The 25858-nt window shown below is 49.8% G+C and overlaps 2 protein-coding genes and 1 long non-coding RNA gene across 4 annotated transcripts; 2 read left to right on the forward strand and 1 right to left on the reverse strand.

The window, feature by feature from the left end:
- The first annotated feature begins 1064 nt into the window (after window positions 1-1064).
- On the forward strand, window positions 1065-3898 carry LOC134565605 (uncharacterized). Its single transcript, XR_010083949.1, has 2 exons — window positions 1065-3243; window positions 3502-3898. It is a non-coding gene; the product is annotated as an uncharacterized LOC134565605 (long non-coding RNA).
- On the reverse strand, window positions 3571-24847 carry HOXB3 (homeobox B3). Of its 2 annotated transcripts, XM_063425219.1 has the most exons (5): window positions 23637-24847; window positions 18541-18604; window positions 13191-13256; window positions 6055-6584; window positions 3571-4862 (listed from the first exon to the last, which is right to left on the reverse strand). In XM_063425219.1, the coding sequence occupies exons 4-5, from the start codon at window positions 6473-6475 to the stop codon at window positions 4096-4098; spliced, it is 1188 nt and encodes a 395-aa protein (XP_063281289.1). In that variant the 5' UTR covers window positions 6476-6584; window positions 13191-13256; window positions 18541-18604; window positions 23637-24847; the 3' UTR covers window positions 3571-4095. The 2 variants fall into 2 exon arrangements, with proteins under 2 accessions (XP_063281289.1, XP_063281288.1); XM_063425218.1 differs by lacking the exons at window positions 13191-13256; window positions 18541-18604; window positions 23637-24847 and having other exon boundaries at window positions 6055-7471.
- Window positions 18611-21767, forward strand: LOC134565595 (tetra-peptide repeat homeobox protein 1-like). The gene is made up of 2 exons (XM_063425220.1): window positions 18611-20085; window positions 20369-21767. Exon 2 carries the CDS (start codon window positions 20443-20445, stop codon window positions 21514-21516), a length of 1074 nt encoding a protein of 357 aa, XP_063281290.1. The 5' UTR covers window positions 18611-20085; window positions 20369-20442; the 3' UTR covers window positions 21517-21767.
- Window positions 24848-25858: the final 1011 nt, after the last annotated feature.

A 25858-nucleotide genomic window follows, 5' to 3' on the forward strand; every position in this document is an offset into this window, starting at 1 on the left:
AATGAAAAGAGGGGGGGAAATTAAAATGCAGGGAAAATGTAAAGACACAAAAATGAAAAGGGGGAAAATGAAAAGAGGGAGAATGAAAGGGGAGGGGTAAGAAAAGAGGGGGGAAATGAAAGGAGGAAAAAATGAAAAGAGGGAGAAAAAATAAAGAGAGGGAAGACAAAAAAGGGGAAAAAACCTCTTGGGAAAATAAGGATTTTTTTTTTTCCCCACGCATCACACGGAGACAAAAGGGGGGAAAAAATCTCCCAATTCCGGGGGGAAAGCGTCGCATCCCAGGGAAAAATTCCCAAGGCTCCTGAAGGACGGAAAAAGGCAAAAAAATCTTTGTGGGAGCAGCTTTAGACTGCAACGAGCCGGGAATGGGAGGAGACGCAGCCGGCGCCCCGGAATTGGATTTTTTTTCTCCTTTTTTTTTTTTTTTTTTTTTCCGTTTTCCCTGATTTTAACCATTTCCTGGGAATCCCTGGCTCAACATGGCGCCCGGGAAAAAAAAATTAAAAATAAAAATCTGGGAATGGGAAGCGAGAACTCGCGGCCCTTGTTCTGCTGAGCCCTGCGCTGGTTTGTGCTTTTAAATGAGAAATAATTGAAATAATTCGAAATAATTGAAATAATGAGAAATAATTGAAATAATTAGAAATAATTGAAATAATGACAAATATTTCCCAGGCCAGGGCGGGGAATTGTTCCTTGCACGGGCAGGAAAAGCGGGCCCGATTCTCCCGTTATTAATTAGCACTCCAAGGGTGTAATTATTAACCTGGAACTTCGTTTATGAGCAGGGATCGGAGCTCGGCCTCGTTTCTCCTGCGAGGTTTTTTCTCCAGCAGAGATTTTTTTGTTTTATCCCTCGGGGGTTTAACCTGGCTGTGAGCACAGGTGGATAAAAATGAACATAGAGTGTCTAAAATATAAAAAAATATGGTGTATAAAATAAAAATGTGTGGCATGGGATGTAAAATAGCAAAATATAAAATATATATATATAAAATATATATAGGCCATAAAATAAAAAATATATTATAGATATTATATACTGTATAATGTATATAATATATACAATATATACACCATATACAACATATGCTATATTATATTGTATATATAAAAGACAAATATAAAAAGATAAAATAGATAAAATAGATAAAATAGATAAAATAGATTAAATACAAAATATAAACCTCATGAGCTGCTCCGACAGCACCCACCCCTTTTTATTTGGGTTTTTTTTGGTTTTTTGGGTACCTTTTCCAGCTTTTCCGCCCTTTTCTCGCGGCTGCAATGAAAATCCAAATTCCCCCTCTCCTTCCCCTCCTCCTCCTCTTCCTCCTCCTCCTCATCCCCAGCGTTCCCAGCCCCTTCCCAGCGCCATAAAACTTTTATTGCCCCTCGCTGCTTTAATATGAGTTTTCTTAGGGCTTTAGAGCATAAAAAGCAAATTATTCACGGCCTTCTCCCGCCTGCTTTCGCTGCTGGCCCGGGGTTGTTCTCCCTTTTTCGCTTTCCCATTTTCTGGGGTTTTTTTTGCCTCTTTTAATAAAAATTTGGGGTGCCTGGGGAGGCGCGGGTGGGCGTTGGTGAGCGCCACACACTCGGGTTTTAGGAATAATCCGATTATTTTAGCCATCACTCAATTATTTTAGCCATAATTCAATTATTTAATTTCCAATTAAATAAGAGAGAAATTATCGATTTCATTCCTCTTCCCTTCCCAAGGCCCCGGATGGAAATTCTGGGCCATTTTTACATTTTCTTCTTTCTTTTTATTTTTTTTTCCCCTTTTCCTTGTTTTTATTTTTTTATTTTTGTGTGTGTGATTAATCCTTTTTCCTTTGTTTTCATTCCCTCTCCAATGGCAGCCCGGCCCTGCCGCCACGTGATCCCTCTTTGTGGACACCCGAATTCCCAGGATTTCACCCCAAACGGAGCCGTCCCTCTCCATCCCTCTCCTTCCTCCCCATCTCCCCTTCCTTGGGCGATTTTTTAATCCCCTTCAAATCCTCATATTTCATTTTATTTTCATTTTTCCCACCTCCAAATCGGACGGATAGGACGAGATCAAATCGAGAACAGAAAGTTTATTCAGGAATTGTTCACCAGACAACCCTTGAAGCGAGGAAAGAAAAGAAGGACTGGAAGAACAAAGGAAAGCTCCCAGAGGAGGGGAGGGAGGGGAGGGATCCGCTATGAAATTCTTCTAATTCAGGACTAAACAATTACAGCCCGCTTCTGCTCTCATGCCTCCAGTAGAACTAATTACATTATTCATTAGTACCGAGGTAACATAAAACTACTGCTTCTCCCTAAATTACAAGAACTAAAATAAGCTCGTGGTACAATGACAAAGGGAACACAACGTCCTTTTTTTATTATTATTTTTAAACTTTTTTTTCTGCTTTTTTAAATTTTTTTTTGGGGGGGAAGGAAATACTAAAAAAGTACCATTTTAGTCTTATTTTTGTGGTGGTTTTTTTTGTTTGGTTGGTTTTTTGTTTTTCCCTCATATAAATACAACGTTTCGGGGGGGGATAAATAATACAAAACAAAAGAAAAAAGGAAAATATTTTCAACTGGCTCTAACCAATAAATATATATGAATGTTCACCAGAACACACACCTACCTGAAGGGCGCCTCGGCGGAGCTGAGAGCCCTTCAAAGTTGGGGGTTTTTTTGTTTTTTTAATTATTTTTTTTTAATACCCATTATATGTAAACTCTAAGTGCAACAAAGATGTCCAGGCAGGAAAGCACCAGCGAATCCCGGGGATCCGGTTGCTCCTGCTCCCGTGGGAGGACAATCCCTCGGTTCAAATATACCCTGTTTTCACGTAAGCTCAGGAGGAGAGGAGGAAAGAGGCTCAGGATTTCTCCGATTGCTTTTTTTCAGTCATAAACTCTAAAAAAAATCACCCCAAACCCCCCTCAAATGGAGAAATGGAGCCGTGGCCTCGGCAGAGGAGGAGGGAGGGGAATATTCAGACCTGTCAACTCTTTCTTCCTCTCTTTGGAGTTTGGGGCGGGGGAAAAAAGGGGAATTCAGGTGTTCCCAAGAAGTTTCCTCAGCCCTTTGTGGTGCTTGGGCCTCTCTCATCCCGAGTTTTTGCGTTTTTTGATGTTGTTGATTTGGAGAGGGGCGGCGGGGCCTGGAGGGGCGAGCGCGGCTCCTGGGCGTTGGCAGGTGTGGATATTCGCAATTTTGGGGGATGTTTGCAGGGTTTTGGGGGGAGTTACCCAGTGGGAATTCGGATTTATCCTTTTTCCAGTTGGAAATTCGGATTCATCCTTTTTCCGGCAGGAATTCGGATTTATCCTTTTTCCGGTTAGAAATTCGGATTCATCCTTTTTCCAGTTGGAAATTCGGATTCATCCTTTTTCCAGCAGGAATTCGGATTTATCCTTTTTCCAGTTGGAAATTCGGATTTATCCTTTTTCCAGCGGGAATTCGGATTTATCCTTTTTCCGGTTAGAAATTTGGATTTATCCTTTTTCCAGTTGGAAATTCGGATTTATCCTTTTTCCGGCGGGAATTTGGATTTATCCTTTTTCCGGCGGGAATTCGGATTTATCCTTTTTCCAGCGGGAATTTGGATTTATCCTTTTTCCAGCGGGAATTTGGATTTATCCTTTTTCCGGCGGGAAAGGACAACCCTTCCTCGGAAGGCCGGGAAGGAAAGCACAGGTGGATGTGGAGAAGGACTCGGAGGAGGGGGGAAATTCCTGGTGGATCTTTCTGGGGTTTTGTGGGTGCAGAGACCCCAGAACTTGGCTCCGGACTCTTCTCCTTCCCAGCATCCAGGAATTATCGGTGACGATCCGGATGTGGCTTGGAAACGACGGATTTGGCCTCTTAAACCCTGCGGGATTCCCACAAAAACCACCCCGAGCCCGTTCCAGAAGAATTTGCATTGAAATCCAGGAGGTTCCCCCTTCCAAAAACACCAAAACCGCCCGGACTTGGCTCTTCACAACCCCCAAACCCCGCCAAAACCCCGCCGGCGAGGCCGGGACGAGAACTCAACACCAAAACATCCCTGAAACCCAAACTTGCCCTCGTTTTCCCCATTCCCGATCCCAGCAGCTCCCCCCTCACAGGTGGGTGAGCTTGGGCGCCTCTTGGATCCTGCCCTGAGAAGTGGCGTGGTGCGACGAGAGCTCCGCGTACGTGGCGTGGCTCTCGCACGGTCCGTGGGGCTGGCCCGGCGCCGCGCCGCCGTAGTCCACGCCGGCGGCCTGGTGGTGCTGCAGGTGGTTGAGGCCGTAAAGGGACGGGCCGGAGGAGGGCAGAGAATCCACAAAGTTCCCCCCGACGTACGCGGGGCTGCCCTGCATGCCGGGGGTCCCGTAGGCCACGCCGTTGGCCTGCAGGACGTGCGCCTCGTAGTCGTTGCCGCCGGCGGCCCCGGCGTATTTCTGCTGGCCGGGGCAAGCCTTGAGGGGCGCTTGGTAGCCGCCGGCGGGCACGGCGTAGGCGTTTTGGTGGGGTTTGCTGAAGGAAGGCGGCGACGGCGCCTCGTAGGCGCCGCTCATGGGGTGCAAGGCGTTGAGGAACCCCGCCGAGGCCTGCATGGGCTGCGGGGGGCTGCCCGCCGGGGAAGGCCCCCCAGAGGAGGAGCCCATGCCTTTGGACTTCTGATCCTTTTTGTACTTCATCCTCCTGTTCTGGAACCAGATCTTGATCTGGCGCTCGCTGAGGTTCAGCAGGTTGGCCATCTCCACGCGCCGCGGCCGGCACAGGTAGCGGTTGAAGTGGAATTCCTTCTCCAGCTCCACCAGCTGGGCGCTGGTGTAGGCCGTGCGCGCCCTCTTGGAGGCCGAGGAGCCCGGGGGGCTTTTCTCGCCGCCGCTGCAGGTTTCTGCCGGGGCCCCCGGAATGAAATAAAAGAGAATTACTTACACGCAGAAATTGAATGCGTCGGGCATTAATAAATCCTTGCAGCCGGAGCCCCCCGTCCCCTCCCTCCCCTCGCCCCTCCGCATTAGCCTGCACTCCATAATCGTGTCATTTATTAAGAGTTCTGTTCTCCAAAGCTGCCCCTGCTTTATGAAAATTTGATCATGTCATGTAGAAGAGGATTCCAGGGCCGTTTATTGAGGAGCCGATTATTTCCAGCCGATAATTTTATGGAAAACAACGTTTGGCAGGGGGAGGCGCCGCGGCTGCCGGGGCCGATTAACGGGGGTTGGATTTGTACACAGGGGTGACCCCAATATTCACCTCTGCACCTCCTTTTCGAGAGGTGAACCCCACAAACTGCGGTAACGGGGGCACCGCGGAGCTCGGTCAGAACCGCGGTGAATCCCAACTGGATTTTTGGGTTTTTATCTGGTCAGACTGGGGGGGACACGTGGAGGAAGTGGAGGTGGGGCTGCATCTGCTCCCTCCGAGAGGCGGGAAGGCACCAAACAGAATTTTAGCTGCGGGTTGGGCAGCTGGGAGCAGGTTTATCCGTATTCGTGTCTGCCCTGGGCTGCATTTCCCATAATTTTTATTATTTTAAAATAAATCAAAAGTGCCTGGGCTGTGCCAGGATCCTCTCTGGAGCCTCCCAGGATCTTCTCCTCATCCCCTCACCCCCAAACAAACCCGCTCTGCCCGGTGACTCCACCGAGACAGAGAAGGGAATGTTCACACCTGGCAACTCTTCCTTCCTCCCTTTGGAATTCTGGGCAGGAAAAGCAGAATTTGGGCCTTGCCTAAACCGATTCCTCCAACTCTTTGTGATTCTTAGACCTCTCTTTGGAACTTTGGGCAGAAAAATGAGGATTTGGGCCTTCCCTAAACCGATTCCTCCAAACTTTTGTGATTCTTAGACCTTTTTTCAGAATTCTGGGTGCAAAAAGTGGAATTTGGGCTTTCCCTGAACCAATTCCTCCAATGCTTTGCTATCCTTTGACCTTTCTTTGGATTCTGGGCAGGAAAATTGGAATTTGGGCCTTCCCTAAACAGATCCCTCCAACCCTTTGCGACTCTCAGACCTCTCCCATTAATTTTTTTTAACTTTTCGGCCTCGTCATTTCGGAGAGGGGGGAGGCCTGGCGAGCTACCTGCGCTGGGCGAGCCGCTCTTCTGCTTGGAGTTCTGCCTCGACTCCTTCATCCAGGGGAAGATCTGCTTGGAGATGCTGCTGGCCCCGAGATTGGCTTTACCGGGGCCACCTTTACCTCCACCAGCCTGGCCGCCGCCGCCGCCCGCGGCGCCGTTGGCGTTGGGCGAGCCCGGCGGCTCCGGCGGCAAACCGGGCCGCATGCAGCTCCCGTTGAGCTCCTTATTTTTGCCGTGCTGGGCGGCGTCGGCGGCGTTGCCGAGGGCCTGCAGGGAGCAGGCCGACCTCTGGAAATCGTCCTCCACATGGGGAGAGGCCTGGAAAGGCTGCGGGGCGCCCTCGTAGCCGAACCCGTTGGCGGCGCCGCCGTAGGAGTAACCCCCGAAGAGCGTGGGGCTGTCGTAGTACGAGGCCTTCTGCATCTTCCGCGAGGGTTTTCTCGGCTACCAGGGGCTGGACACCCCGATGGCAGAACATTGGCACCCCGAGGCCACGTGACGGCCCCTCTCCAGCTGGCTGGTGGGAGCTGACCTGAAAGGTTAGGAGAGAACACACAATAATAGTGCCCGGCCCGGGGATCCATCTTGGGCCCTGAAAGGCCCCGTGACATGAATAGGGTCCCGCGCAACGGGGACAGGCGGGGGGAACAGATGCTGCCAGCAGATTTCACCCTCCGGAGGCTCCTCACAGGGTGGGGATGGGTTTGAGGAGGTTTTGGGGTGGTTGAGGGGTTTTTTTTTCCCCTCCTGGTTTTGCTCTGTGGCTGCTGTGTTTGTTTATTCCGTGTTTATCGCCGCGCGCGCGGAAAGGCCAAATCCGCGCCGAAACGCGCGTGCGTCCCTGCGGGGGGGTGTCATCCACACTTTTACACACCCAGACCTAAATAAACCCCACATTTACACACCCAGGCACGGATATACCCCAAATTTACACACCTAGGCCTGGATAAATCCCGAATTTACACAGCCAGGCCTAAATAACCCCCAAATTTACACAGCCAGGCCTGGATAAACCCCGAATTTACAGAGCCAGGCCTGGATAAATCCCGAATTTACACACCCAGACCTAAATAAACCCCACATTTACACATCCAGGCACGGATAAATCCCAAATTTACACACTCAGGCTAGATAAATCCCAAATTTACATATCCAGGCCTGGATAAACCCTGAATTTACACACCCAGACCTAAATAAACCCCAAATTTACACACCCAGGCCTGGATAAACCCCAAATTTACACAGCCAGGCCTGGATAAACCCCAAATTCACACAGCCAGACCTAAATAAACCCAAATTTACACACCCAGAGACAGATAAACCCCACATTTACACACCCAGGCCTAAATAAACCCCACATTTACACACCCAGGCCTAAATAAACCCCAAATTTACACAGCCAGGCCCAGATAACCCCCAAATTTATACACCCAGGCCTAAATAAACCCCAAATTCACACAGCCAGACCTAAATAAACCCAAATTTACACACCCAGAGACAGATAAACCCCACATTTACACACCCAGGCCTAAATAAACCCCACATTTACACACCCAGGCCTAAATAAACCCCAAATTTACACAGCCAGGCCCAGATAACCCCCAAATTTATACACCCAGGCCTAAATAAACCCCAAATTTACACAGCCAGGCCCGGATAAACCCCACATTTACAGAGCCAGGCCTAAATAAACCCCCAAATTTACACAGCCAGGCCCGGATAAACCCCAAATTTACACAGCCAGGCCTAAATAAACCCCAAATTTACACAGCCAGGCCCGGATAAACCCCAAACAATCACGAGTGTGAGAGCACAGAAGGGAGAATCGCTGGCCACAAACACAAGAGCAACGAAATTTCTGTTTAAAGAAGAGCTCGCTATTTCTATTTAAACCCACGGAGCAGCCCTGGGAATCCTCCCACCAGCAGAAATTCAGAGTTTATCGCCAGGCCTGTGCCGGGTTTGTTTGGTTTTGAGCCGCAAACAGCGAAAATTCGTGTTTTTCCTCCAGGTACCGCGTCCTGGCACACTTGGCTCCCTGGTTTTGTTTACACAGGAGCTCTCAGCGCCTCAGGAATTCAGGGCAGAGATTCCCAGCACACAAATTCCAGAATTTCCTTCCCCGGCCTGCTGGAGCCCCTCTCTCTCCCCCTGTCTGGTAGCACAGGTTGCAGTTAGAAAATAAATCTCTTTTTTTTCCCCCTTTCATCGTTTTGTGTTTCTCATCCCAAGCCCAGAGCTGCCACCGGGAAGGTGCTGATGCCAAACCCGGTGCATTTCGATCGCTGTTGTTATTTTTTTTTTCTCTCTCTCTTTTTCTCTCTCTCAGAAAACAAACACTTCTCGAGGCCATTTGCTCCTCACTTTTCACCCCCTCCCTCAATCCAACCTCAAAAAGTCTAAAAAACCCCAGCCCAAAGCTTTAAATCACAAAATAAAACCTTCCTTTTTCTCTCCTCTCTCCCTCTCTGAGATTTTTCTTATTTTTCTCCACCTCTCTCTTTTCTCTTTTGCTTTTCTCCCAGCAGAAACTTCCTCGTCCATAAAGACAGAGTAGAAATACCCTGAAAAAAAAGGCTGAAAACGATTTGGGAATAATCAGGGATTTTAAAAAGGCAGCGGCTCCTCTCAGCAGCCCGGACCTCGCAAGGAGCCACCGAGCATTTTGTTTGGGGATCGGTATCCATTGTATATTTAATTCTATCTCTTGTATATTCAATTTTATCTGGGCCCTCTTTCATCCTGCAAAACAAAACAAAACAAACCCCGCGGAGATAAAACCCGACGCGATATTTTTAAGTGCCGGGGGTTTAACAGAAGCCACAGCTCGATAATAAATAACATTTTTCTCCTTTTTTCTGGCTGCTGTTTTTCTGTCGTGTCACACGAGAGCTCCCTGCGCTTCACCCCAACCTCAGAGCTTCCAGAACTGCTCGGCCGCTTTTTTATTTGATTATTAATTTTTTTTAAACCCTGATTAAATCCTTCCCGCATTCCCAAATCCGCAGCGGGTCCTCCTCGGAGATGCGTTATTGTCTGCGCCCAGGGCCGGATCCTCGCCGGGAGTTTTTCTCCTCCGCCTCCCCGGCCATGATAAATTTGTCTTATTAAAAAGTAACCTCCGCTTCCCCGAGCCGTGAATTAATTAATTAACCAACAGCAGCGCCTTTATTATGAATAGGTTTTGCTGGAGATATCTGCGAGGGGGGCAGAGGTGGGAATTTCTCCAAGGCCTTCCTGTCTGGCAGGGATTTCTTTTTTTAAAAAAATAATAATTTAAAAAAAAAACACAATAAAAACCCATCAAAACAAACCCAAACCAGAGCCTTGTGAGGCCCGGAGAAAGCAGCTAAAAATAACGGCGATGATTTTTTTTTTGTTCTTGTTGTTTTAAACGTCCATAAAATAAATTTACAGCCCCCTCCGCCTCGCTCGTGGCTCGCACAGCTTCGCTTTGTACCTCATCTCTCAGCGCCTCACAAATGCCGCTCATTTATCTTCGCCCGGGACGGCCGCAATCCTAATTATTTACTCCAAGGAATTGCTTAGGAAAAGGGGGAAGGAAAAAAAAAATCCCGGGCAGAATAATAAATATTCGATGATCTCGTGTTCCAATTAAAGGAGGGCGGGAGCTGCTCCAGCCCGCTCCGAGTTTCACTTTTTCGGCGGCAGCGATTTCCCCACAAACTCTTTGCCTGTAACTTTGCAGGCAGAGCGTTCGGGGATATTTAAATTCAAAAATAAAAATAAAATTAAGGATCGGGAGGTGCCGGGGGAAAGGTGAGACGGGGAGAGGTGAGGCGGGGAAAGGGTTGCGGGGAGGATGAGGATGCTCCGGGGGGAAAAAAATAAAAAATAAAATAAGAAATCAGGCGGTGGTGGGGAAGAGATAAAAGGAGGCTGAGGCAGAAGGATCCTGCTGGAAACGCGTCCCCTCCATGTTGGAAAATCCGAAATTCCCAACCTGAGAGCGCTCCTGGGGAAAAGCAGCGCCTTTCCCCTCCCCCGCCCCCCGGCCGGCTCCATGGCCCCGAGCCGCAAAGCCGGGCTTAATTCCGATTATTGTTAATCCTAAATGTTCCCTCCGTGCCCCGCAACAATGGGTGGGGAACCGAGAACGAGCCCGGAGCCCCGAGCCGAGGATCCGCCTGCAAAAATCCCCAAAACCCCCAAAATTCCCGTCCTCCCTGCCCCCCACCCCAAACAACGACTCCCCCCAGCTGGGGGCAAAAAAAACCGCGGGGAGAGACGGAAAAAAATGACAAAAAAATAAAAATAAATAGGGTGGGGGCGGCGGAATGAAAAAAAAATAAAAGGCGGCGGTGGGTGAGGGCTGCAAAAGAGGCTCTGCGTGGAAGGAAGCTTAAAGCTTGTGAACTCTTCTTGAACCGAGATTGGAGTCATATGGTCATAAATCATTGGGACATATACTCCGCCATTCACAAAGTGATAGCCTATTTGAGTCCGGCTTACCTTAGTCTCTGACGAGCCAAGCACAGGCAGACATAATATATTTTCACATCCAGCATCCACGCAATCAATAAGCGAGGAATGACCCCCCCTCCCTCCTCTTCCCCTCCCGTTACTCCCCGCTTTTTCTTTTTTTTTTTTTCCTTTCTTTTTTTTTTTTTTTTTTTTTCCTCTCTCTCCTTTCAAAACCTTACGGGGGTAAAGGAGCTCGTGAAGCGTCCAAAAATAGAAAAAATTTAAAATATATGTCTATAAAAATGAAATCCGGTATAATGGCGGGTGGAACGGGTTGTTAAAAATCAAAATAAATAATAATAAAAAGGCGAAGCAGAGGGGGAGGGGGGCTCAGCCAGCCGCTTGCGGAGGCTCAGATTGTCTCGCTCGCTGGAAAGGAAGGAAAAAAAATTTTAAAAAAGGATCGGGATGGTTCCCAGCTTGGCCGAGGCGTGCGGGGAAAGCCGAGGGGGGGGTTTTGGAGGGCCAAACGCCGAAGGTTTCCACTTGGCCTCTGCTGCTCGGCGCTCAGTGATAACAATGGCTCTGCCTGAGCACCGGAGAGAAGGGAGGAAAAAAAAAAAAAAAGGAGAGAGAGAGACAGAGAAAGAAAGAAAAGCTGAACACAACACAACAAGCACAACAAGCAGCGGGAAAAATTCCCTTTTTAACCGAGCGGGGGTTCAAATAATCCAAAGGAGGGATCCCGGCCAGGGGGGAGGGTGAGGAGGGGAGGGAGGGGAGGAAGAGCGGGGGGGTCTCTCCAAAATCGCGATTTCGCTCGGGGTGGTCGCGCCGGGGGCTCCGGGGCAGAGTCGCGAGTGGGAAACGCCGCGAGCGCAGAGCCGGGCCTGGCAAAGCCCGGATTGAACAATTAGGCGCGGGTTTATGCAAATGAACCCCCCGAGTGCCCCTCCGGGTGCTCCCCCCGATTTTCCTTCTCCTCGCAGCCCCCCAAAAATCAAACCCCGGGGTTTTTTTGGGGGGGTGGGGTTTGAGCAGCGCTGGGCGTTGCTACAACTCGGAGTAACTTGTGCGGAACTCGCGGGGTTTTGGGGGGGCTGAAGGGCTCCCCGGGGAGGCGCGGGGCAATAAAGATGATTATTATTGCTGGTATTAATAATCCGGGATGGCCGCGCCGCTGTCGTCGCGGGAGATTTACGGTTTACGCCTCTCCCGGCAGCAAAAAAATTTAAAAAAATAAAAATAATAAAAAATAAATTGGCCAAGAAGCGATTTTAGGGTGGGAAAAAAAAAAAAAAAACACAAAACCCGAACGTGACGAGGAGGGGCTGGCGAGTGGGAGGAAGAATTTAGGTGTCTGCACTTTTTTTTCTTCTTCTTTTTGGAAGTGCTACTTTTGTTTCCCCTCCCAATTATCGGGCCTGCTTTAATTCAGCCCTCCTCGGCCCTGAAGTGCTGACGAGGGGAGAATTTGGTGCACAAAAAGGGCAGGAGGCACCGCAAAAAGCTCTTTGGAGTTTGTCTGGGATGGCAGGACCCGTCGAGGGCTTCCAAAGCCTTTTTTTTTTTTAATTATTATTTATTTTTTTACTTCTGTGTGCTGCACCTTCAGGCTGACAACTCTGGAAATCTTTAAAAAAATATAAAAATAAAAATAAGGATGCCCAAGGAAACATTTGGACTCGTGAGGAGCCGCTCAGCCGAGGTTTTCCAGGTGATGGATCAGGTTTTATCCCGAGGTTTTATTCCGGGTTTTTCCAGCTTTTGTTCCTCCCGCAGCCTTCGGCCCCCAGATGGGACCGGGGAACGCCGCGATTGCCATTTTATCACCATCATTTTCCTTTTTTCCGCCTCCCCACCCCTCTCATCTGACTTTTTATGAGCTGCTCCCACATAAATCTCCCGCTCCGAGACAGCTCCTGCCCGGGATCCCCCGCGCTGAAATCCCAGGGAAAAAGGGAAAAAGGAAAATCGAGCTGGGGCTGCTTCCAACCCTCCCCGCAGCCGAATTTTAGAGATTCCCGCAGCTCCGCGGACTTTTCTGGAGCTCCGGGACGGTCGGGAGCGCCTGGGATGCTCCTCTGAAGTGCAAAAATTCTGATTTTAACCTCAACCAGCTGCAGGAGGATCCCCGTGCTGGAGCGGGGCTGCTCTGAGGAATTCCAGGCGCTGCCGGCCCCGCTTTGCTCGCAGATTTTTTTCTCCTCCGAGCTCTGCTCGTCACGAAATCAGCAGCGAACGTCGCGGCCTGAGCGCGTTTTTCCCCTTCAAAGGGAGCCAGGAAATCTCCGCTGTCCCAAACCGCGAGTTCTCCATAAATCACCGCAAAACCGGGGAAAAAAAGGGGGAAAAAAATCCGCGGTGGCCTCGGCTCGTGGAGGGGTGAGGCGGAGGGGAAGGGGTTAAATTAATTAATTAATTAATTAATTAATAAAATATGAGAATAAAAATAAAAATAAAAATAAAAATAAAAATAAAAATAAAAATAAAAATAAAAATAAAAATAAAAATATAATGATAATAATAATAATAATAATAATAATAATAATAATAATAATAATAATAATAATAATAATAATAATAATAATAATAATAATAATAATAATAATAATAATAGTAATAATAAATCGAACGGGGTTTGAGAGGGGGGAGCTGCTCGTGGTGAGGAAGGACAGACGGACACGACAGACGGAGCTGGGACAGGACTCACCGAGGCTTCCCTGAGGGCCGCTCCGCCAAATCCGGGACCGAGGAGGATTTTGAGGCAGGAGAAGAACTGGGGAGAGGGGGAAATATAAAAAAAATAAATAAAGTTTTCGTTTCAGTTGGGTCAGAAGAAGGAGGATGAGGGGATTCACCCCAGCGGGAGGATTTGGGGGGGATGGGGAGGAACAAAAACCCCTCTGGGGGGTTCTCCCTCCTCATTAAAAATATAATAAATAATAAATCCTCATAATAAATCTTCTTTATTCCTGAAGATTTGGGGCAATCCCAGCGCTTTTCCCGGACTTTCCTTCCTCTTTCCCTCCCTGGGGACTCCTCCCGATTTTTGGGGTTCCCTTTGGGGCTGGGGGAGCTCTGAGGGCGATTCCCCAAATTCGGGCACGGTGCGGGATTTTGGCTCGGTCCTGGCGGTCATTTCGAGTGTTCAACCCCGCGAGGAGATTAATTACCTGCCGTTAATTACTCCGGGACTAACAACAATAAAACAGGAGGGGGAACACGAGGCCGCGTCCCTGGAAGGGCAGAAAAGCCTCGAGGATCGGGGAAATTATGATTTTTTTAAAAATTTATTTCATTTCCTGGTGTCTAAATGTGCAAAGAGGGGGAGGAGGGAGGCGTTTAATGGGACACGAGGACACGACCCGCACAGCAGCGACTTGGACCCAAAATTAACCCAAAAAACCCCCCAAAAACCCCAAAATAAACCCAAAATAAACCCATTTCCAAAGCCACGCTGAGATTTATCACCGCAACTTTGGCACGGAGCTGCTCCCGGAGAGAGGAGGAGGGAGAGGAGAGGAGGAGGGGGAAGGGAAAAAGAAAAAAAAAAGAAGAAAAAAAAAGAAGAAAAAAAAATAAAAAGAAGGCAAAGAAAAGCAAAAGCAATCTCATTTAAAAATATTTTCGTTTGGGGAAACATTCGGTGGCTTTAATAATCGCGTTTCCGTTCGGAATGTTGATGTTATTAATCTCAAATAAAAATGTTCCCCTCGCACCCGCGCCCGCCTTGTGACAACAGCCCCGGGTCCATAAATCACCCGCGGATGTTCCGTGACCTTCTCCAGCCGCAGGGTTGGGTTTTTTTTATTATTTTTGGTTTTTTATTAGGATTATTATTATTACACGCGCTTTTAATGCGCCGTTCTCCACTTACATCACCTCGGCTGGGGCTGCTCGGGTCCCTCGGAGGTTTGTAAAGGGAAAAAAAAATGAAAATAAAAGGAAAAAAATAAATCTTTGTGCGTGGTGAGCTCAGCGCTCGCTGGCTCTGCCCAAGTTCCTCGCGGGGAAGGAGAAAAGTGGGGAAAAAAAGGGAAAATCGAATTTATTTGGAGTGGGGGGAGGAGGGAAAAACAGAAACAAACAAACGAGAGGAACCGGAATAAATAAAAACTCCAGCGAGGGGGTGTTTGTCGCTCTTTGTTTTTCTTTGTTTTTGGTTTTAATTTATTCCCTCGCAGCAGAGGGACGGAGCGCGGCTTCCCCCACCCCCTCCCCGCGCTCTTTGTTTTGATTTGTTTTTTTTTTTTTTAATTTATTATTAATTTTTCACTCGGGGGCGGGGCCGGTCCTCCCACAGCCCCGGGGGTGGGGAGCTCCCCCCAACCCCGAGTTTATTTTTTGGGGCAAAAAAGCAGAAAAAAATTGAGTTTTTCTGTCCCGAGAAGAGCGAGGAGGAGGAGGAGGAGGAGGAGGAGGAGGAAGAAGAGGAGGAGGAGGAAGAAGAGGAGGAGGAGGAAGAAGAGGAGGAGGAGGGCTCAGGAGTTTGGGACCCGAACAGAAGCGGGGCAGGAGAAGAAATCCAAACGCAGCCCAATAAAATAAATAAATAAAATAAATAAAATAAAATAAATAAATAAATAAACAAACAAACAAACAAACAAATAAATAAATAAATATAATAAATAAAATCCCAATTTTGGGGCTGCCCTGACAGATCGGAGCCTTTTTTCTGCCCCCTGCTCTGCTTGGAGCAGCAGAAATTCCCCGGGTTAATGATCAATCCTCGGAGCGCTCTGCAATCGGCTCCGAAATGAGAATAATAATTTATAAAAAATCCCCAAAAAAATCAGAATAAACCCCAAAACCGCGCACAGCAGCACCCCCCGCATGGGGCACCCAAAAAACCTCTGCGGGATGGGGCGAGGGGGGAGGGGAAGGGGTTTTTTGGGGGGATTTTCCGCTGTTTTGGGATGGGAATCCCTGCGTGCTTTCCCCTCCTCCCCCATTCCCGACCCTCCTCTCCTCCCGAACTCCCAAATAATCGCTGGAATTCTGCGCCCACGTGACCCAGCACGTCAGGATTGTCCTCTCCTTTTTTTTTTGGCTCATTTTATCGAGATTTGGTAAAGGAGCGGCGGCTCCGCCCCGCTCATCCCACGAATTTCCCCATCAGACAATGGGGAATTCCCCAAAAAAATTCCCCAAAAAAATTCCCAAAAAAATTCCCAAAAAAACCTTCCCTGGAATCCGAGCCCCCAACTCCATCCCGGCCTTTTCCCTTCCCTGGGCTCTTTCTTCTCCTTCCCTTTATTTTTTTTTCCTTCTAATTTAATTTTTAAAATTTTTTTAATCTTTGAGAACAAACGGGGGCGGCCACAGGGGCTCCCCAAAGCCGGCGGAAATCCAGGGGGAAAAAAAATGGAATTTTAGATCAGGGAAAAAGAAAATTTGGAGTTTTTTTCTGCCTCCCAAATCCTGAGGATGGCTCCGGCACGGAGAAGGAGTTTCCCATTTTTTTCCCCATTTTTTCCCCATTTTTTTATCCCCCACCCTCCTCCTCTTCCTCTTCTAAAAGACAAAAAATTAGGAGGAAAAAAAAGAGAGAGGGAGGGGAAAAAAAGAAGATTCAAAGCTTTTCTCTTCCCGGGGCCGTTTTGGGGAGGAAAGGGAGGATTTGGTGAATTTTCCTTTGCAGGAATCCTCGCCTGGATCCCGGGAATGAGGGAGAAGGGGGCGGGGAGCGGAGCTGAGGTTCAGTTTTACCTCTCGATTCCTCAAAAAAATTAAAAAAAAAAACAAAACCAAAACAAAACCGGAGGAAGAATCCCGGGAAAGGGAAAAGCGGTGCCAAGAAATCAAATTTTTTCCTCTTTGGGATGGTTTCACACCGAGGATTTCTCCACCTGAGATTTCTCCTCATCCTCCCCGGGCGGGGCATCCCAAAAAAAATCCAAAAAACCATCTCGCTCCAGGCCTTGTGAGGGGTTAAAATCCTTTTCTGAGAAGTTAAAATCCCTTTTTGAGGGGTTAAAATCCATTTTTGGGGGTTAAAATCCCTTTTCGGAGAGGTTAAAATCTTTTTTAAGGAGATAAAATCCTTTTTGGGGGGTTAAAATCCTTTTTGGGGGGGTTAAAATCCTTTCTGGGGTGTTAAAATCCTTTTTGGGGGGGTTAAAATCATTTCTTGGGGGGTTAAAATCCTTTTTGGGGGGTTAAAATCCTTTTTTGGGGAGTTAAAATCCCTTTTTTTCCCTGTCCGGGGCATCCTCATCAGCACATCAAAGGCTCGCGGCCGTCCCGAGCCCCGGGTTAATTTTTAATCAGGGGAAATTTGGGGGTTGGGGGTTGCTGGAGGCGCAGCGGGCACGGAGGGGTTAAATCCCATTCCCAGGGAGTCGCGGCCGCGTCGGGACAAAATTCCCGCTGGGTTTGACCAAAATATCCCCCCCAGAAACCCCGAATAACCCGAATAAATTCATTTTTTGGGTGCTCAACCCCCCTAAAAAAACCATCTCGAAGAACTGAGCTCCTGCTCCCCATCAGGGATCGGATTCTCCACTCTGGGAGTAAAATTCGGATTATTTTGGGGGGAAAGTGGAAGAAACGCCGGGTTAGAGGGGTGGGGAACTAAATGAAATAAATGAAATAAATGAAATAAATGAAATAAATGAAATAAATGAAATAAATGAAATAAATCCACACCCCCTCCCCTAAAACTCCTCCTGTCCCAAAGAGGAGCGGGAGCAGCAGCGCCGCGAAACCCGCGCGGTGAAAGATCAGAAATCCCCATTAATATCAATTTACTCCAGCGCAAACTTGGGCTCTTCATGAAGTTGGTGATTTATGATAAAATCAATTAAATCCCGGCCGCTCAGGGCCTGCGGTTTCTGCTCGGGTTTCGTTCGCTGAGCGATCGGTAAAAAATAAAAATAAAAATTAAAAAAATATTTTAAAAATTCAGGTTTGGCTGGAGGAGGATGAGGAACGGTTCCGAAGCTGGGCGAGAAGCGTTTTTCAGGAAATAAAATAAAAATAAAAAATTAATAATAATTAAAAATAAATAAATAAAAAGGGGAGAAAAGCAGAACGGGCGCCTCTGCCTCGGGAAATCTCCGGCACCGAGTCCAAAACTTCCCCAACTCCCCGGAGGACGAGGAGATTTTTGGAATTCTTGATTATTTCGTGATTATCCCGCTCCGCAGGGCGAGGAGCCAGGGCGGAGCACAGAGCACAAATATATAACAAATATATTGAAATTTAGGCCAAATTTTGCCGCTTTAATTCGATTTCTCGGAGTTTTTTTGGGTTTTTTTCCCCCTTCCATACGAATAATTTCCCTGTCTTGCCTTTAAAACTCGTGGGGGAGGAGGGGGAGGGGATTATTATCATTTTTTTTCTCCCTGAGACAGAAATTTCCAGCACGAATGCACAGAATTTAAAATCGCGATATTCCCACGCCCTCCCCTTCAGCCCCCGCCCGCTCCAAAACAAACAAATCTCAAAGCCTGATCTCTCCGAGCCGGGACTCCCCAAAAAAAGCGAATTTTGGGGAGTTTCGAGGTTCCCCAATCCCGCTGAAACGAGAGGAAAAAGCAGCGCTGGAGCTCCAGATGTTGGCGAGGCACATCTGGGGAGGGGAAACGCGCTCGGGACGGGCGCGGAGCTTGGGAAAATTCTCTTTTTTTTTTTTTCCTTTTTTCTTTTTGTAATTAGAGTTTGCTCCGAGTAAACAAAAAAAAACCTGGTGGGGCCATAAATCACCGGGCCGAGCATTCTGCGCTTGAACAGCCGCTTTCCCAACCGCTTTTTTGGGTTTTTTTAGGGGTTTTTTGGGGTCGTTTCTTTTTCAAACGACGCGGAAGGTGCGAAACCTTTAACAAATGGGGGAGAAAAAAAATAAAATAAAAACCCCCAAAGGTTTGGGAAGGAGCCGGTGCCGGTTCTGGATAATTTTTGCTCCTCTTTCAGCTCCCCCCGAGGCATCAGTCTTAATTTGAGGCAGCTCCGGCTCCTGGCGGAGCCTTGTCAAAGCTTTCGGAGCAATTAATTACAGCGCGCGGCCCCGGAGCTGGCTCGGGTTATTTATTTATTTTGATTTTTTTTTAACTTCTTACCTGCGAAGACTCCAGGACTTCCAAGGAGGAGGCGTAGCCGGGTCGGGGTGGAGAGGATTCGTCACTGGAGCAGGAAAATTAAGAAGAAACTCATTTATTCCACCCCCTTTGGAGCTCGGTGGGGTTGGAATTATTTTTTTTCCCTCAAAAATGCTTTGAATTTAATTTTTTTTTAAATTCGATTGGTTCGAACAGAACGGACTCGAGGTGGAGAGCGGGAAAAAAATCAGAAATTTATCCCAAAAAAGCGCTCAAAGGATGGCGAGGATGAGGATCCCTTCTTGGAGAGCCCAGAGGGATGAGCTGCGGGAGAGGGGGGCGCGCTCCTCTTGGAAAACACAAAAAAAATTGGAATAAACTCTCAAAAATCCCTCCCCCACTCCCGAATCCCCGGGATCTGTCTGGAAAAAAGCTGTTTCTCTTTATGAAGACTTAAAATGTTGCAAGAGCCTTGTACCAGTGAGTGACAAGGGGTGCTGGAGAGAAGGGAACCAAATGGATTCTGCTGTTCCGAGCCAGTAGGAATTGGCCAGCCTCAGTGTCAGGGCTGGAAATTGATTCCATATGTCCCGGGAAAAGGGAAAAAAAAACCCAAAGAGAGCGAGAAAGACGGGAAGAAAGAGAGGGAGAGGGAAGGGGAGGGAGGGGAAGGAAAGTTCTCCCAAACCCACCGGGGTTTTCATTCCTTTCACTCCCCCCGCCCTTCGCGGGGTTAAATTTCGCCTTTTCAGGGGATTTTGGGGACTTTTCGGGAGATTTTGGGGGAGAGGTCCCGGAGAGGTCCCAAACCGGAGCGCGGGGTTTGTTTTTAGCCCGGAGCTGAGCTCGGGACGGGGAGAGGGAATTGGGACCCTGGCGCGGATCCCGCTCCCCAAAACCCGGGGATGAGGGGGAAATCCTCCCCATCCCAAAAAAAACCCGCCCCAAACCCATCCCTGGAGCCGGAGCAGGGGATGGGGCGGCTGGTCCCTGTCCCCCCATCCCGGAGACAGCGAATTCCCATTCCCGGCTGCTTCCAGAATTCCACCCGGAGCCGCTCCCGCCGCTCCCCCGAGCTCCGATCGCGCCGCCAATAAAAGCCCCGACTTGGATTTCCCATCCCAAGGAGGACGCGAGAGCGAGCGGGGATTTCTCCTTAACCCCTCCCCTCATATCTACGCTAAAAAACAAAAGAAGGAAAAGGGAGGGAAAGAGGGAAAAAAAAAAAAAAAGGAGTCAAATCGCCACCATCGCCTCTGATTTATTGCCTCCCTTTTCATCTCGGGATGGCTGCGCCAGGGAAGTGTTGAAACGCCCTTGTTGCCTTTTATTTCTTTCGTGTCCCCCCCTCCTTTCTCCTTTCCCTCCTCCCTGCACGGAAGAGAGAAAAAAAAAGGAGAAAACTTCAAAGCGAACCCTCCAAACCCTCCCCGCTCCCAAACTTTTCCCTCCTTGGCTGCGAACTCTTCCCTTTTGTCTCTGCCGCCCCTGACTCGTGTTGGCCGAGGGTTCGGAAAATGAAAATGAAAAAGCGGCCGCGGGCCCTGGGCGAGGGTTGGAGCCGAGGTGATGCTGGGGGGGCTCAAAACGCCAGAAAACGCATTAAAAATGGGGAAAAACAGCTTCTGCCCCGCGCCTAAACCGCAAATTTCAGCTTTGTCCTCTTTGGTTTTGATCCTTTCCCCGCTCCTAAACCCCAAATTTCAGCTTTATCCTCTTTTTTTTCTGGTTCTGCTCCTCTCCCCGCACCTCCGCTTTGATCTGAAATCAGCCTCCCCCCAATAAATTCAGAATTTAGGTGTTTTTAGGTGCTGTTGGCTCATGTTTAATCGCTTCCTCTCCGGGACAGGACCGGGCCGGGAGGGGAAGAGGGCAGGGGATCCCTTTTGGGACCTGCGCTGATGGACCGGGACCTTGGAGGAGATGACAGGCGAGGAGAAAGGGCTGATTGCCCAGAAATCAATGAAATTCCGCTCGCTCGAGCCACTTGAAATAGCCAATTATCCTCCTGCCCCCACCCCGCTCCTCCCGAGCGCGCTGGCTGCCGTGTGGCCGCTGCCGGGGGAAAAACCCCTCGTTTTTAGTGAGTTAATAAAGAAACGGAGCTCTAAAAGTGTGAGGGAGGTGTTTGGGGGATGTGGGGAAGGGGAGGGGGCGCTGAGAGGGGAGAGGCTGCGCGGGGCAGGGGCTTCCCCCAGCAGCTCTGACCAAAGCCGGTCCTGGCGGCTGCAGCGGGGAAAATTCGGGATTTCGGAGCTGAGGCGGAGCCCTGAGGGTCCCAAAAAAAAAACCCAACAAAAAAATCCTCTGGGGAGGTTCTGTGGCACCTCAGCCCTTCCCGGCCCTGGACACGGCCCGGGGGAGCAGGACCGGGGGGCTCTGCCCACCCTGGGGCTGGGGTCCGCTCCCTGTTCTGGGTCTGGGGTCCCCTCCCGGTTCTGGGTCCCGTTCTGGGTCTGGGGACCCCTCCCAGTTCTGGGTCTGGGGACCCCTCCCAGCTCTGGGGCTGGGGTCCCTTCCCAGCCCCGGGTCTCATTCTGGGTCTGGGGTCCCCTCCCTGTTCTGGGTCTGGGGTCCCCTCCCTGTTCTGGGTCTGGGGTCCCCTCTCCGTTCTGGGTCTGGGGTCCCCTCCCGTTTCTGGGTCCCGTTCTGTGTCTGGGGTCCCCTTCCAGCTCTGAGTCTGGGGTCTCCTCCCTGTTCTGTGTCTGGGGACCCCTCCCAGTTCTGGCTCTGGGGTGCCCTCCCAGCCCCGGGTCCCAGTTCTGGGTCTGGGGTCCCCTCCCGGTTCTGGGTCCCATTCTGGGTTTGGGGTCCCCTCCCAGCCCCGGGTCCTGTCCTGTTCTGGGCTCTCTCCAAGGCTCCAGCCTTTCCCCGGAGTTTTGGGGTCCCCTCCCTGTTCGGGGGTCCCCCCCGGCTCTGGGGTCCCCATGGAGGTGTGGAGCTCTCACCCCGGACCTGAGCCCCTGCTCTGCCTCTGGGTTCTACACCGGCGGCTGAGAGTGGTTTTTGGGTCATTTTGGGGTCATTTTGGGGTCCCCTCTCCGTGCCCGGCCCCCCCAGGGGCGATGTCCCCAGGGCTCGGGCTCGGCCACCGCGCCCCCGGTGACACCCGATTGTCCAAGGGCGGCCCCGCACAAAGGCCGGGGGTGAATAAAGCCCCGAGGGGGATTTAAAGGGCGGGGGGCTCTGGGCTGGCTCCCCCTTCGGGGGCCGATTTCTCACGCCTGGAGTCCCAAACCGAGAGAAAATAAAATTAAAAAATTTTAAAAATTTTTAAAAATTTAAAAATTATATATATATATGTATAAAATATATATAATTTTTTTCGGTGCAACAAGGTAAAATAAAATACTACGGAATAAACTAAAGAAGGGTAGAAGTGGGGAGAGGGGGGGTCTACATCCACTGAAATTCGACAACTTGAATTAAATACGAGGCTTTGACAGAGAGCGACGCCGCTTTTCTGCCTCAGCCGCCGTCCCCGGATCTCCCTGAATATTTCATAAAGTCCCGAGCTCCTCTCATTCCGCTGGGTAAAGGTTTCCTCTTTAAAAAGGTTTATTCTTTAAAAAGGTTTAAAAAGGTTTCCTCTGGCAGAGCCGAACACCCCCGGCCCCTGCGCCGCTCCGAGCGGAGGGGAGGGAAGCCAAGGGGGAGGGAGCAGAAGCGGCGAATTCTCACCCGAGAATCCGCTGCGAACATTTAATCTTTGCTCCCGCTGGCAGTTTTATTGACTCCTCGCATGTCGGAGCTTGTAAAATATCTTAAAAAAAAAAAAAAAAAAAAAAAAAAAAAAAAAAAGAGAGACCAAGCCAAAACGCGAGCTCCCGTTTCCTCCTCTCTCCCTTTCAACATTCCCTTCCAGGACCTTTTGGGTCCTGTTCGGGGCTGGCAGGGGAGGCAGCGCTGCCCCTTCTCGGCACCCAAATCTCTCCCCAAAGCCCCCCCGGCCCTCGGCGGTGGGCAGAGATCCCCCCCGGCAGCCCGGGGATGTTTCACAGAGAGCAGCAGCCGCCCGCGGGGTTTTGCCTGTTTTAAACCCAATTTCGGCTCTTTTTCCTCGGAGCTCTGTTGGGTTTTTCTTCCCCCAGAGCTGAAGCCCGGGCCGGGCTCCTGGAGGGAAACGCGACCCTCGGGGGGCTTTGTCCAACTTCACCCCGCGCATCCTCAACCCCTCCGCGGGAGCCTAAAAATCCGCTGGGGGGGAAAAAAACACCCAAAAACGAACAAAAAAACCCCAAAAAATCCTGGAGAAGGGTGAGGAGAACCCCGGGAGGAGGCGATTCCCCGGCTGTGGTTGCCAGGGGCTGTGGGGACAGAGCCGCCCCTGTCGGGGTCACTCGGCAGCGCCCCGGATCCCCTTTGTTCTGGGATCGCAGCCCTCCCGATTTTTCACTCCGTTTTCATTCTCAAATCCGGATTTTGGGGTAAAAATCCCCGCTCGGGAGGGCTGGGGACGGGGCAGAGCGGACAGGGCGAGGTTTGGGTGCTGTAATTCTGATTTTAAGGTCGCGCTCTTTGCCGAGGTTCGCACGCCAGCGAGGCGTTCCCGCTCTCCCCAAATTTATACAAATCTCTCCTTAATTGGTAATCACAGATGCCGTAATTTAAGACCCCCAGCTACAGAGCTTTCATATTAGCGGCTGATCTATTGCCGCGAATCGCCTGAAATAATCAACTCCAGGGAGCGGGGCAAGGGGAGAGATCCTCGCTCGGAAATATCAGAGCTCGCACATCATTTTCGCCCGGGAAATGATTTATCTCGGCCACGGCCATAAACAACGCGGCTCCCTCTCCCAAACACGCGCACAATGGCAGCCGCGCCGCCGCTGACATGTTTATTGTAATAAATCAAGAAAAGGGGGGAAGAAGGGAGAAAAAAAAAAAAAGAAAAAAAAAAAAAAAGAAGAAAGGTTGCGAGGAGGGAGAGGGAATATTCCTAAAAATATCAATGAAATGCCTCGATGGGTATAAACACACAGAGCCCCATGTGAAGAGGAATGGGAGGAAATGAAGACGGCGATTTGTCACATTTTACGACAATAACATTAATAACAAACAATAAATTTACATGGACACACAGACACGCTCGGAATCGGGAAGCCCCTGCTACTTACAATAATCCAGCCCTCGGCGTGGCTTGGCGCTTCGTGAGAATTGTTTTATTGCGGGCTCCTCTCCCTCTCTCCTCCTCTCTCTCTCCCCCTCTTTCTCCCTCTCGCTCTTTTCTCTCCCCACTTTTTTTTTTTTTTTTTTTTTTTTTTTTTTTTTTTTTTTTTCCCCTTCCCTTCGCTCTCTTTCCCTTCCCTGTTTTTTAAAGGACAGTGGAATTTCACGTCAGGCACAAGGAGACCATGTCTGCGATTTTCCTGACGAATACATATCTATTCTGCAACCTCTGCATTAATTATTTAATGACTCACGTGACGGGGAAGGGGGAAGGGGGTCTCTCCGTCTCGGGCTCTGAGGACCACTGTGACCTTCCACCGGAACACGATTTTTTTCCTCAACTTTCCAACCCAGCGCGGCTCTGCTGCCTTTCCCCGTGGGCGAGGGGCGCCCAATTCTCTGTCAAACCGCGCGATTTTGGGTTTATTCCCCCATCCCGAGAACCCTCAGACCCTTCCCTAAACCTTTTCTGGAATTTGGCTTTGTTGGAGCCTGGCTCGGCCAAGGCTCATCCCGATTTTCCCTGAATTGGGATTTTTTTTTTGTTTGTTTTTTCCCCTCTGCCCACGTTGAGATTTCGGTCACAAATCTCGCCCTGAGCAGAGCCCAAAGCCGCTGGGAATATTTATATTCCTATTTTTAAAAGCTCTCGGCTTCCCCGGACTCGCGGGCCGCCTCTGTTATTGTTTGGCCAGACTTTATTGCGTTACAGAGGGAGAGGGAGGGAGAAAAAAAGAGGAAAAAAATCAAATTTGGAGTCTGAGGATCGCTGCCAAGTACAAGGATCTGGGGGGAAAAAAAAGAAAAGAGACACAGAGAGAGAGGGAGGAACAAAGGAACCGCTGGGAAAGGCCGCGGAGCAGGGGCCGGGCGAGCTGCCCGCGCCCAGGGGGGGGAAGGGATCCCCCCAAAAATTGGCACCGAGCAGAGCCCGGGAGCCTCGAGAGCCTCGGAGGGTGAGAGGCAGCTCCGAATTCCCGAATCCCTCCCGGTTAGAGCCTGGAGGGAGCCCACATTTTAAAAAAAGGGAAAAAAAAGAATTTAAAGCTTAAAAAAGCGGATTTTGGACTGGCTGGAAGCCGAACCGCCACGGGCTGGGTTCCCCACCCCACCCCCGGCCGGGTTTCAAAAGCCCTCGATTATTTCTGTATCGATTTTATCGAGTTCGAGGGGCTGGGGGGGATAAAAAATCCGATTTAAAGAGGTTCCCATGGCCGGGGGGGCTCCACCAGGGAGGAAACCTCGGGGCGGGGGAGAGGGGGAGGGAATTTTAGGAGAGCTCCGGGTCAATTCAGAAACCGCAACTTTCACTTCAGAACCATTTCTCTCTTTTTTCTCTTCTTTTTTGGTTTTTTTCCCCTCTCATAGAACGCGTGTGAATGGAGAAAATACATTTTAAAAGAGAGGGAGAAAAAAAAAAAAGAAGAAAAAAGGGAGCAGCTCTTCTCCATCCCCGGCAGCAAACGGCGCAGGGAACCCCCCACCCTCCACCGGCGCTTTTTTGGGTTTGTTTCATGCAAAATAAGCCAAATTTGGGTTCGACCGATTTGGTTTTGGTTTTGTTTTAAACCCCCCCGGTTCAAAGGGTCGGGAACGGAGCCATAAACGCGGGCCGGGCCTCGGAGGTGCCGCGATCAAAGGCGCGCTCGGTGCGAGGATGAAACGCGAGTTTATCCCGGATTGATTTACGGGTTTAAACGCGCCGAGCTTATTGCGGATCATAAATCTGTCAGCGGCGCTGAGAAACTCCCGAGCAGCTTTAAAGGGACTCGGAGCCACCCCGGGACACGGCCACCCCCTCCCCGAGCTGTCCCCGAGCTGTCCCCAAGCCACCCAGACCCCCCCGGTATCCACAGAGCCGTGCGGAAATACAGAATGGGCAAATATATTGAATTTTCCTGCTTTTTCACAGAGCCCCTCCGGCCCCACGTCCCGCTGGGGTTGGGCTCCGGGTTGTGCTCGCTCAATCCCCAGTTCTTGTCAGATTTTGGGGGGTTTTGGGGTATTTTTTGTCAGATTTTGCCATCTACGGGCCAAAATTTTGGTCCAATTTTGGGGAGCGTTCTGGGGATTTGTTGGTCCAATTTGGAGATCTTCGGGGGATTCTTTAGGCCAATTTTGGGAACTTTGGGGGAAAATTTTTGGTTCAATTTGGGGATCTATGGGGGGA

This window comes from Prinia subflava, unplaced genomic scaffold, assembly GCF_021018805.1.
Source record: "Prinia subflava isolate CZ2003 ecotype Zambia unplaced genomic scaffold, Cam_Psub_1.2 scaffold_60_NEW, whole genome shotgun sequence".
Taxonomy (NCBI): Eukaryota; Metazoa; Chordata; class Aves; order Passeriformes; family Cisticolidae; genus Prinia; species Prinia subflava.

What these genes read in the sequence shown, in the direction of transcription:
- LOC134565595 (XM_063425220.1), top strand. Translation starts at nt 20,443, where the DNA reads ATGACAGGCGAGGAGAAAGGGCTGATTGCCCAGAAATCAATGAAATTC.
- HOXB3 (XM_063425219.1), bottom strand. Translation starts at nt 6,475, where the DNA reads ATGCAGAAGGCCTCGTACTACGACAGCCCCACGCTCTTCGGGGGTTAC. An exon ending in GAGCGGCTCGCCCAGCGCAG is followed by an intron (nt 4,863 to 6,054) that starts GTAGCTCGCCAG and finishes GGGCCCCGGCAG; the next exon opens with AAACCTGCAGCGGCGGCGAG.